The sequence below is a fragment of the Nesoenas mayeri genome (assembly GCF_963082525.1).
Source record: "Nesoenas mayeri genome assembly, chromosome: 1".
Classification (NCBI taxonomy): Eukaryota; Metazoa; Chordata; class Aves; order Columbiformes; family Columbidae; genus Nesoenas; species Nesoenas mayeri.
Genome location: NC_137541.1, coordinates 115,761,689 through 115,774,706, shown reverse-complemented (window position 1 = coordinate 115,774,706; position 13,018 = coordinate 115,761,689). Strand labels below are relative to the sequence as shown.

At 40.1% G+C, this 13,018-nt stretch overlaps 1 protein-coding gene across 1 annotated transcript; it reads right to left on the bottom strand.

Moving 5' to 3' along the window:
* Positions 1–468: 468 nt before the first annotated feature.
* ATP6AP2 (ATPase H+ transporting accessory protein 2) lies at positions 469–12,790 on the bottom strand. The gene is made up of 9 exons (XM_080357449.1): positions 12,513–12,790; positions 9,690–9,820; positions 8,259–8,387; positions 5,857–5,952; positions 5,524–5,661; positions 5,118–5,171; positions 3,577–3,726; positions 2,391–2,507; positions 469–1,555 (listed from the first exon to the last, which is right to left on the bottom strand). Exons 1-9 carry the CDS (start codon positions 12,580–12,582, stop codon positions 1,361–1,363), a joined length of 1,080 nt encoding a protein of 359 aa, XP_080213575.1. The 5' UTR covers positions 12,583–12,790; the 3' UTR covers positions 469–1,360.
* Positions 12,791–13,018: the final 228 nt, after the last annotated feature.

Genomic DNA, 13,018 nt, shown 5'->3' with positions numbered 1-13,018 from the left:
AATGATTGTAAAATATATTAAACTGGATTTCCTAGACCTGGGCAAAGCTGCAGCATGTTACTCAATTCAACACGAAGTGTTGTCCAGGATGTCCAAGACATGAACAAGTTTAACCCCTCCAAATCTGACATTCCCAGTAAACAAGACAAACTAATTCACTGAGCAGATCTTTTCTGGAAGTGGAACAGATCTCTCCTAACAACAGGGAAAATTAAGTACATTAGAGGACAAGAAGATGAAAAAGTATGTTCCATTCATTTTACCACACGGGCAAATGACAGTTTCTACAAAGTGGGTAGTTCTAAAAAAGATTCAAGACAGAGATGAACAGTGTCTTTTAACAACACTCAGTGTTTAGTTTAGGAAAGTTAAACCATGCAAGGTGATCTTCTGACATTTGCTTTTGAAACACAGTTAAAACTAAACTGTTACAGAAGTAGGCACACCTATGAAGCCACAAAGAATAAATGCATTCCAGAACAACTGTTCTTTGTTTTATTGAATGGTTGAAGCAGGACTATAATCCAGGTATATTTAAATCAAGTGTTGGTCCACTCTTATCATCAAAAAGAATTGATTTAGGTTGGTTTTTTTTTATAACAACAACAACACAAATGGAAGGAATACGAAGCATCATAACGGGAACTTTCAACTGTACATGATGCTAGACCATGATGGGACTGGTGCTACTTCAGTATTTATAGACTCTCCATCAGATAGACCAGCCACAGTAGTGTTTTCACCTCCAAATCATTAAAGTTCCAGGTAAAGATTCCTTCTGTCTACTGCTCACATCGGAGCCATCAACATGCATCAAAACACTGTCTGTGCCACTAGAATCATAGTCTTGTAGAAATATTTCTATATTTAGTATACTAAAGAATAATTACTATCCTCTCTGAAACTAACATACAGCCATTATAAATATTTACATCAAACATTTACAACTGGTTCATAATATACAACAAAACAATTTAGCTGTAACTTCTAACCTTCCAGTGTAAAAGTTTCAAACACCACATTGCTACCATAATTTCAATTTCTCTGTTTTGCACACGGTCACAGGCAGTACAGGGCATTTCAAAAACTCGTGTTACATAATTAAAAAAATGGAATGATGTTGGTTTAATAACAATTAGTTTGGAGATTTTTTTTTTTTAAACTAGCAGATTTCAATGTCTAAATCCTATCTGGTGCTACTACTAACATTTAAAATAGGCTTGAGAGGGAAAAAATACTTAGAAATAAATACACCCTTTAAAAAAATTCCACAATTAACCATGTCAGAATATTTGTTTTCCACACAGTTTAAAGGAGATCTTACTCTTCATCATTTCCTTGCGCTGATATACAGGGCAGTTCAATCCATTCTTATCTTCTGATTTGTCATCCTATAAATAATGCTGTCATACCCAGGATCCATGTTCCAGAGGTTGTAGGAGATAACTATCACAGCTAAAGCAAGACCTATCATCATCCACAGAATAATGTTGAAGATCACAGAGTAGTTGTAATTATATTGATAAGCAAGGTTATATGGATTATCTGTTTCACCCTGTAATAAAGAAAGTAAGTGTATTACTTTAAAGTTAGCTTGCATACAAAATACATTCTGACTACATTGAAAACCCAAGCAATCTGACTAGGACATGCATTTTTTCCTAGACAATTCTGATGCTAGGGCACAAAATGCAAAAGCAATTATGTGACTGACATTAATGGAATCCAAAGGAACTCAATGAGGACAACTGCAAAGCCCTGCACCTGGGACAGAATAACCCCACCTGACAGCACAGGCTGGGGACTGACCAGCTGGGCAGCAGCTCTGCAGAGAGGGACCTGGAGGTCCTGGTGGACAAGGTGAACAGGAGTCAGCAGCGTGTCCCTGCAGTGACCAAGGGCAACTGCATCCTGGGCTGCATCTGAAGCGCAGGCAGCAAGTCAAGGAAAACAATTTTTTTCCCCACTCATGAGGCAGGACTTGCACGCACTACTGTACTGGGGAGAAAATGGTAGAAATGCATATTTCTAACAAGATGTAAGAGAAAATGTTTTCACAGTGAAAGCAGTTAAGACTTTGTAACAAGCTGTCCAGAGAGGCTCTGGGACTTAAAAGCCATGGATTTTTCCAGAACTTGGCTGGACAAGGACCTGAGCAGCCTGACTTAACTCCTAAATTAATCCTGCTTTGAGCAGGAGGTTGGAGGCTCTCTCTTCAAACCAAATTATTACATGATTAAGTGAAGATCAAGACAGATAAGATGACCTCTTCGCACCCATGCCTAAATCACAGTCAGTATTCTAGTCCTTAAAAGAAGAGTTACGCTCAAGTGAAGAAGTGATACAGTTTGAATCACTTTTAATAAATTATATATAGAAAAATATACTACCTCTGAAGACTGGAGAATGGAGCGAGTCTTCCTCATGAGGGGAGAATTAAAGGCCTTTACAGCCACCACTTCTACTACTGCATTCCCGCTGTACAGATTAAACATTTCATCTGCAAACTGGAAAAGCAAAAATAATTTGATTTTTAAACTACACTGTAGCAGGGAATTAGGGAGAGTTTTGTCAGCAAAATGTACTAAACCGTAAGATGTTAAGTTCAGAAATAAGAACCTTACAGGAAGTTGTAAAAAGTTGTACTGTTTTAGAATTCCACTAAGAAAGTGCCAATTTACACCCGGTTTACAACATCTCCTTAAAACCCCCTGACCACTGTTCAGCAGACAGTAGCTTATGACAGCTTTCTGGGCTGAAACTCATTCTTCCATTCCTTTTACAAAAGGCCCATCACCATATGGTTTCCCAATTGTATGCCTGTCAGCTTCAATAAAATATTTAGGTTCTCAAGAATCCACTGGGAAATTATGAACCTGAATATTTTGATCTGGTCCAAAGACTAATATGTCTATTATTTAAATATATTTACTTAAATGCAAATAGGCCAGAAAGTAATGTTTACAGAAAAAAGTTATTTGGCTTAGCAAATTCATGCTTTTTACATTTTTCCATCATGCTTCTGAAACTCTCAAAAGTGACTGGTCTTAATAAAGATTTTATCTAATGATTACATAAGACCCACTAAAGAATTACTTTATTGAGAACAGTGATAGATGAACAGCAGTTGTCTTCAGAGGCTTGGAAATTTAGATTTATACAGCTTTGTCGGCAAAGGGAAACTAACCACTGTACCCTGGGATAGATATTTCCACATTTCTGAGAGCCTGTTTTTGTGAGACATCCAGTGGTTTAAATGCAAGATATTTATTTAGGAAAAACTAACATATCAAGTCATGTTGATACATGGCTTCAATATATTCCTTCTCCTTTATGCAAAATATCTAACACATTGTAGAACCAAGTCAACACTTCCCACAGAGTAACAAATTGCAACATTCAATTTTCTAACTAAGCCGTTGCATCTTAAAGACCAAAAAACAAAACCAAGGACCAGTCACGCCATCGCTAATGAAGTGACAATTCAAAGCAGAGGACAATCAATCAATTAACTCCCTTGTAGTTAACACAAAAAAATATTTCCTGTGTGTTTTGTTCATTAGGTAGAAAGCATACCTTTTGCAAAGAGTCTACAAGAATTTGAGAAGCATCCTTGAACTGCTGAGAGTCTTCCCCATATCGTTTTCCAACCTCTTCCAAACCTGCCAGTTCCAGGGCATACAGGTCTGGAGAATGATCTTTGGCTAAGTGCTTGTGTCGAGACAGCTTTGACACACCATGGAGGGGAGAAAGAAATCAATTCATACACAGGTTATTTTAAAAACACATTTCACAAAATAAGTTTGCTGGGACTAATTCAGCCTCACTTTCCGCAGTCATATTCCATATTGATTAGGAAGTGGAATTTCTTCCCAGGTAACTACAAGATGTCCACAGTTGTTTCTTATTCTACAGAAGAACACAGATGATCAGGTAGCTTCTATTCCTAACAGGACATTATATACATGTAATATAGAGCTCTGCTAAAAAGAAACATTATACTTATACATCAGAATCCTTGTTCAGTAATTGCCATAAAATAAAACTTGGAGAAAAAAAGATATACCTAACTGCAACACTTGGATACTAACTACTACTCCCTCCACTGAAGATGGCCCTTGCAAAATTGAGTAAGTTACATCTTCTGCCTTGCTGTTGCTCAAGTACAAAAGTAGCTTACTTAAGAAGTATCATCCCATTGTCATGAAATCCAGTCAATGGAATTCAAATTATCTCAAAGGAGAGTAGTGATATTCTTGCACTTCTACAAGTATGAAGCTGCAGCACTTACATTTGCCTGCACAAGAGAGCAGTCTCTGAAAGCAAAAAACGTAATCTGTTCCTGCCTTCCAATCTACTTTAACTACAGCATTGCTAGTCTGCAAGACAAAACCAAGTTGTTCTACTCCATTTTCTCAAGGGCCCCATTTCTCTCCACTGGCCTTCACCTAATGTGAACTTCAGAGTTCTTCATGACTTTTTCTTTCACTTTAAGTAGCTGAGGGCTGCTTAACACTGCAGCTTAAAGGACAAAAATCCCAACACATACCCCAAACGCCAGCAACAAGATAGTAGCTTCTTAGTAAAAAGATCATAAGAAAGTTTTTGCTTAAAAAGGTCAGAATGGAAAGTTCATCCCTCCCTTGAAACATTTCTATCACCACCACTATTCATATTACAAAGATCACCCCAGTCTTTCCAGATAAAATGTTATGATGTTTGATTTTGAAGCAAAACTGTGGACATGGCAAAGAACATGTTCTTAACTACCATTATACTTCTCAGGTAAGAAAACAAGGAAAGCTCCAACAAATCCTTCATTGAGCACTTCATGTGTCTTTCGGTATGGAGAAATAGCAGCTCAGAATTCCCCTTGTTCTCACCAAACTCAATACAAAAGAAACTACAGACGATAAAGTTTCTCGTTTTCTCCCGCCCGTGGCAGGGCTGGTACAAATAGCTTGAGATTGCATTATTTAAACTGATGCAACCAACTGATGACACACTTGAATTCATGTCACTGGTTGCCAAGTATCCTGGGTACGGCTTCTCTACCTTTAAATGAGATCCCTGAAGTTTGTGACGTAAGATGGGAAAAGCATTTTTAAAAGTCTTACCAGGCTTGCAATATCATGTAGGACTTGTAGTTCTGACAGAAAAAGCAAGTCAACCTGGGGGAAGAGGCAGAAAGAAAGAGACAGGTATTTCCTTTAACAAAACCAAAGTTAAGGAAGTCTCATTTTGTTGCAAGGCTCAGTATTTTATAACAAGTTATGTCTGCTACAGCATCAGAACATGCTAGAAGGAAATTACTCTTTCAATAAAGTTACTTACAAAAAAATCTTGAAACTTAGTTCTTAGAATACAGTCAGAAAAAAAAAATAGAGGGCTCTCCAAGGCAAAGGAAGGGGAGGAAAAAAGAAGGAAGGGGAAAAAAAAAAAAAAAAGGAAAAGCACAATCTAACTAAGAATAATAGAAAAAAAAAAAAATGGTAAAAGTTCCCACTGATTTAAGGTTTTTACCTCATTGTTTCTGCTGAGTGAGTTGAGAGGAAGGGAGCTGAGAATGGAGTTGTCCTGGAATAAGCGGTTTCGTAATTGGCGCAATGTGACAGAAAGGTCTTCAAATACGGAGTTTGCCTTGCCCACCATGTACACTCTCTGCAGGAACAGCCATTGTTTAATAACAGAGGTTAGTTTTTAGTTTTTCCAGTCACACATTAATAATCAATTATACTTGCAAGCTCTCTCCAATGCAAAATATTTCATTTAATCAATTGGTTTTGCTCCAACTGCACAAGTGGAGAGAGGTTTACTATTTAGAACATCTGGAACGAGAAGTGAAGCGATACTCACTTCCTCACTGGGAGCCAGCTGCAAGACCACAGGAGTTTCCTCAGAGAACAAAGTATGAATAGCATTCGCAACACTGTCAAGACTGATAGGAACAGCCTGTAAGACAAAGTCTAGTTAGATTTGTGGGTAAAACAGACCCTAACAATATAAAAGGAGATAATTTACTTAAGTACAGAAGTCTGGAAAAATAGGACAACTTCTTTTTGAGCAAAGAGTATGAATATTTCCAAAGTAATAGGAGCCACCATGCAAAACAAAACACCAACTATCTATGAACAGACAATTTATCTGTATATATGGCAGACACAATACATGTTTAAGAAATCCAAGGGGCCATGACTGTGTAATTAAGAGGCTTACTTAAGCTAGGAGTTTAGCCTTGTTTATCAGTAAAGCAAGACCAACAAATATAGAAGCAATACTAAAGGGGAACTCCATCTTAGTGCAAAAGGAAAATTATGAACCATAGCAAACTGATGAATGAAAATATAGCAGTAGAAAGACCAACTGCTGAAACACCAAAGAAAAGAGCCATATTAAAAAAAAAAAAAAAAAATCACAAAGAATAAAAGCAATCCTAGCATGGTATAGTGCCATTACTGGCAAGCTAATAAAACTGTTAGTTTTTCTAAATACTTCCTTCTGGCTTTCATCTAAAAAGAAACAGAATGGCACATTTCCAACTACTAGATAAACAGCATAAAATATTTTTTCTAATAAATTTCAGTAAGTCTGTAAGCTAGGATAACTTGTACCCAGCAGTCCCGAACATGGACTCATGATCATTTAATGACTATTCTTGAATAGTGGAGAACCACTACTTTGCCAGCATACATTTGGGGCAGCTTATTTGAAGCCACGGCAGAAGTTAAACAATTAAAGCTCAGGAATATTAGTTCCTATAAATGGGAAATAGAGAAAATATGCACTATGTACACATCAGAACTTTATAAAAGTTACAAGTGCAAATACAACTGAAGACTTCTTCAAGTATATTTAAGGTTTCTGCAAGTTAGCAATACCTACACGGCTAGGTGCAGACAACCCTAAATAAGCTTTGGTCCAGATAGCATTTCAGCAATGTCAAAATGTAACTGTGCCTGAAGTAGTGAGCTGTATTTGAAAGCTGATGTGAAAGCAGATCCATGCTAAGCAGAATTTGACCTGAGTTCAATGTAAAGCCACATAATATTCTGATTAAATGCTGATATCTCAAAATAGATTAAAAGACTGCCTGATAGCTATAAAAGTAATTTAACAAGTAAACCATCACCTCATCTTGGGGTGTGCAACAGGGTAAGAATATTAAACAAAACACTGTTTAACATTGTCACTGATGATTCCACAGTTTGACCAAAATAATAAAATTAGCAGTAATAATTCTTAACAGGAGCACAGCAGTTACACAGCGCTGAAATGCCTGGTAAACTGGTGCAAAACAAAGTTTTCCAAGATAGGCAGAATTAACTAACTAGGAATAACCTAAAAAAAACCAACTTATTTGAAACCAGTTTGTGGGCTGGACAAGCAACAGCTCAACATGAAGAACTCATCCAATACTGCAGCAAAATGGAAAAAAAGCAGACAATGTATTTATAAAGGGGAGTGAGTAGACACCGTACAGTTATCAATATTTTATAAGTTACTGTATTCCTGTTAAGATGTGTGTGGACAAAGTAATCTTACAGGAGAAGAGGCAATGGGCATAAACTTAAAAACAGGAAATTCTATGCGAACACAAGAAAACAGGTTGCCCAGAGAGGCTGTGGAGTTTCCATCTGTAGACATATTCAAAACCCAACTGGATGCAGTTCTGGACAGCCTGCTAGCCTGCTTTAGTTGATCCTGCTTGATCAGGGGATTGGACTAGATGATTTCAAGATGTCCCTCCTAACCTAAACGATCCTATGATAATATGACAATTTTCAGAAGAATCTCAGCAAAAACAGACAGTGACAAGTAAATGTAGTGTTTGTTTTCTTTTTGATATAGTATAATCAAATTGTGTCTCAGAGGGCTATACTTCACATACACTCAGCAGAAGCTAAAAATGTTAATAATTCTGAGTATGAATCAATAAGTTAACATGAGAAGCAGTGGATTCACTGCCTCTTAGCACAAACATGAAAACTGGATGCCTTTTGAGGAAAATATGCTTTGGTCAAACAAGTTACTGAACTCGGAACAGGAGGAGGCCCTGGGTGATCTTAAAGGCCTTTCACATTGTACAGGAATCTGACTAGACTATTCATCTATACAGTCTGACTCATCACTCTAGGGGAGTATGTGAACTTCAAGTGAAGTAAGAAACAAGTCAAGGACTACAGCAGAGAGTCACATAATTCTCATTATATCACAAGAGTCACAGAAATCATGCAACAGTTCCTAACGTGGATACTCACATTCTCAATAGGATAAGAAATCCCTTTCGCAGGCAACATCAGCTGGTCTACACCTTTCACTGTTACCAGCACAGTAGCTCGTGGTCTGTGAAACAGATCACCCACAGCAAGCCCAGGCCAGGAAAGATCCTATTACAAAATGGTAAAAAAATTTGTATTTCACAGGGAGAAAGAGAGGAGCCCTGTTCCACCATTACAGCAAAACAACTTACTATCATGTTAATATCTCTGTGCAGGACAGCCTATTGGCAATTTCATGGGAAACTAAGTTAACACTAGAATGCTTTCATCTTGAATAATGCTGTTGCAAGTTAACCATGAAGAAATTGTTAGTTTGAACTGTTAGCTGCCAGTACCTTCAAAGTAAAGTCTACACTGAGAAAGCATTATATACATTGGATATATCAGGAGCTGTTTCCCATAATTAAATTGGAAATGTCATAGTCTATATATAAGAAGTGAAGGCTGAAATGAAATTAAAAAACAAAACAAAACAAAAAACCCACAACCATTTCACAAAACACTAAACCACTTTTTTACATGATAACCGTGTTACACCTCCAGATAACCAATATGCCAATAGTCAAGTGTTCAAAATGGGCCAAACCTCACTGTTTTTCTGGGTGTCTTTACATGCAATGCACACAATAGCATCTGATGTATAATATATGTTACTAGCTCAGTGACAAAAAAGTAATTAATTGACAGCAAGATATTTTCTGATAAATTCCAAAACACAGGCTAAACAGACCTGCATTAAAACCAGCCTTATCAGACCTCTTGCATAGCTGCAGTATGGAAGAAATGGGAAACAGCCTCCAGTAGGCAAGACTGAATCAATTCAAGGGCTCCTATTCATGTGCCTCACTTTAAACATGAGCAAAAGTGTGTTCAAAAAGCTAATTTGTGAAACACTACCACAAATTAGGGTTTTGAGTCTTTGTATTACTTCCTAACTGTTTGGTTTATTTGTTCTTATTAACTATGCCCAGCAGACAAGCTTGCTGACCTGACAAAACACACCTGCCTAGCCAAGCCGTTTCTCACAATCTTTAGAGTACCCAAGAGCCGAGCGCTATGGAGAGCTTGTACGCAAGTAACAGTTGCTTCCGCAGATTCTCAGTATGTGACTGGGGATGGGGGATACAGCGTGTAGTTGGGTCTCAGAGGAACTGAAGAACACCACAGTAAAGACTCCATGGGCTTGCTTCCTTCTGTAACTGGTGACTCAAATCAGCCGGCTAGCACAGCCTTTTGCTGCTCATATGACTGATAGCTCTATGCTTGGAAACCACATTGACAGGTCATACATTCCTCAAGACAAACATGATGATATTTTATATATGCCAGGACCATGACAGGAAGATTTGCATGTTAAGTGAGTAGGTCTGTAGTTTCAGAGGCATTCCAAAATCAAGACCTGAAACATACCTCTTCAACAGAAAAACCCATGGCTAATGCAGCTACATCTGGGATCCGCTCACCAGGAATGGGCCAACTTCCATTTCGAAAAACAACCGATTGAGGTGATCGTAAGATGCTAAATTCATCACCACATACACCTAAAACCAAAAAAAGCTGTCAGTTTTCACAATCTTTTACATCACAAAAAAAGAGAACATATTAGAGCTTAATAAGATTCCTTATTCCTTGTTCTCATACCTATCAATTTATGTAAGATGAGTAATAAGAACCGATCATTTTAATGCTCTGGAATACAAAATAAAGCTTCTATACAGTGATGACTAAGGATTGACAAATCCACATTAAAAAAGTAGGACAATTATTCAAACAACAGCACAGTACATTTCTGAGAACTCAATGGCAGGCTGTGAGCAGCGTTACAGCTCAGACGTGGTAGAGTTAGCTCTCAGTAGAGCCAGGTAGACTACAAAATCCTGCTAGTTCACAAGCAGCTATGCAACAACAGGACTCTATTTGCTTCCAGCACTGCTTGGCATAACATCTCTTTTCATGCAGGCAACAGCCAGAGCCACCAAACCCAGAGCCAGGAGGATGAGCAGAGTCAGTGCTGGCTTAAACAGAACACTGCCAGGAACAATCTGGCTTCTGCAGAACAGCTCCAGTGTCCCTGCTCTGCCTTCTCAGCCACATGACATCACAAGACATTCTTCTTCCTCATATGAGGTACTGGACCTAAAGTGATTGTATGAAGCCACAATCTGCAGTGCTTCTCATGGTGGGTTTTCATTTATTTGTGATCCCTCCTTCACTCTTTTCCCCATTACCCTGAATAGCAAAGTTGGCTAAAAGCATTATTTCTAATCTGTTGTATGATGATAGAAATTTATCATGTAATAAAGTCGAAGAGGGTTCCATGAAATAAGAGATGGTCTTATTTCAGTCTAGCTTCCTATTTTAAAGTCACTTAAGCATAACTGCAATACTGCATACACAAACATTTATCTAAATAAATTTTAAAATGTATTTAGTATATATAAACAGTAACATGCCCAATGCAAAAATTCAGACATATCGTCCCAAGAGCAATCTGTGTATGTTTCTACCAAAAAACTCATCTGACGCAAGACTTGAGAAAAATCAAGTAAGAGAACAATTAATATTTGTAGGCCATCTGACTTTGAGTTCCTATTATATAATCAATATGACTACATACTCCAAAATTACGTGAATAAGATAACCTTTTTTTAAAAAAAAGAAGTATTTACTCATATGATCACTGAAAATTAGCTACCAATTCAAGCAGCTACATAAAAGTTTTCCAGAGCATCTGCAAATTTAAAGGCTATTTACAAAAATAGTGCAATAGTAAACTGATGTGTGCAGTCACAGTCTTTCTTAACATTAATTTAACCCATCTGACCTTGAAGATGCTGTTTTAAAGCCTTGATCATGATCATGCATACAAATGTTGACAGTAAATCTGAGCTATGTTACGATAAACATACTAAAGGAACAAAGTACTGTAATGCAAGTCGGGCAAGGGTGGCAAAAGAAAGGAAGAAAGCCAAACCAACAGATGTATATGGAGCGGATGAAAACATTTTTTGTTTTAAATTGATATGTGTTCATTGGATGACCTGCTATTGATTTTAACAGTGTATCAACCCATATTTGGAAGAACAGAAATGTTTCCAGACCAATTTGCTTAGGAAGGAATTTACAAATTTGCCACAAACATTTTTGCTCTGTGTGCAGGATTTCACATGTTGCTTTAATTTTCCACAAGGCTATACGATAGTCACATAAGTTATTAGGATACGTTGGCTTACTTGGGACAGGGTTGCTTAGGTAGATAAAATTAGAGCATTACCCTTTTTAACGTAATTTGCCTTGTTAGACTTGTTCAAGGTCTCAATGAGCAAAAGTGAATTTAAACTTGGGAACATAAGCCTTTTCCTCAGACCTGCTGTAATTGCTTGACCATGACACCCCAGTGGGCAACATATGCAGTGAAGTTAGACAGTAAATTCCAAGGTGCAATTCATTCCGCATACTGTTATTCACCCACCTACAGAAAACTTAAACTTCTACCTTAGAGAAGCTGCACTTCAGGTGAACTTCAGCTCTCAAAAGCGTTTGTGAACCTGGACTGAAGAACTAAGTTGTACTGCGTGAAAACCATTTACAGGGCCTGGAAGCCTTAAGCACGCATCATATACCCGACTCACAACGAACGACCACCTCTAATGACCACAAAAGCAGCTTGGCGAAACATGAAAATCCGTACGAGGTAACAAAATGCGTACCCCTAAACCGCTCCGCGGGGTCCTTTGCTGGGAAGGGAGAGGGAAGTGGCCCAGCAAAGTCCCTAGCGGAGCTGGGGGGAAGGAGGGGAGAAAGGGGGCAGGGAGCTGTAGCGAGGGGACAGCAGCTGCTCGAGGGGTGGCGGCCCTCTGCCCACAGCTCTCAGTCCTGAAGCCAGTAGGCACACACACACCCCGACCGCCGCCCACAGATGGGAGAAGCCACGGGTTATGTGCGGGGCCCGGGCCAGGCGGGGCTTCCCCTCCTGGGGTGCACCAGGCGGCGCAGGGCCGCGCGTTCCTCGGGCCACCCCCCCGCCCCACAAAGCTCGCGGCCTCCCTTCCCCCTCCCCAGTCCCTCGCGCGCCCTTTTCCCGACCGTTGCGGCGGGTGCCGCTGAGGCGCGCGGCCGCCCCTTCCCCCGCAACGTCCCAACCCCCGTAGAGGCTCCGCAGCCCTCCCCGCCCCTGGTGGCCGCTGGCCGGGGCCAGCGCTACCGCACACTGGCTCGACCCCACTGGCTCACCGGCGAGAAAAGCCGATGTCACCAGTATCGCCACCTCCAGGGCCCATGGAACCCCGCCGCGCCGCTCCATGGCCGCCGCGGTGCCGGCTGCCGCGCTGCCAGAAGACACCAGGCCGCACCGGCGGACAGAAAACGCCGAGCGCTTCACCCTCTAGGGAAAGCTGACGGACTAGCGTCGCAGCCAATCTGTAGGCGAGATTCGGGGTGGCTGGGCGGGATTCTCCGGGAGTGACTGACGGAACTGACCATTCGCCAGTGACGCCCACCCTGTCACGGGGTTGACCGATCAGCTGAGACGCTGTCCCGCCGGGGAGGCGGAGTCTTAACTTGAGTGGTGTTTCCACTTGGCCAATCAGATCGCGAGAGATCTCTGCACGGCTTTCCTTCCCTCACCGTAAATTGAGAGGAAAACGGTGAGGAGGCGGAGCCCCGCCGGCTGATTTGACCAATCGAATTGCGAGGGATCGGGGTGTCGCCCCTCCCACCTCCTATCAGTACAACCGCGA

Excerpts from the sequence above, each read along its gene's own strand:
- ATP6AP2 (XM_080357449.1), bottom strand. The coding sequence starts at position 12,582 with ATGGAGCGGCGCGGCGGGGTTCCATGGGCCCTGGAGGTGGCGATACTG. Across the intron at positions 9,821-12,512 it reads GACATCGGCTTTTCTCGCCG|GTGTATGTGGTGATGAATTT; the intron begins GTGAGCCAGTGG and ends TTTTGGTTTTAG. Across the intron at positions 2,508-3,576 it reads TTGTAGACTCTTTGCAAAAG|TTTGCAGATGAAATGTTTAA; the intron begins GTATGCTTTCTA and ends TTGCTTTTCCAG.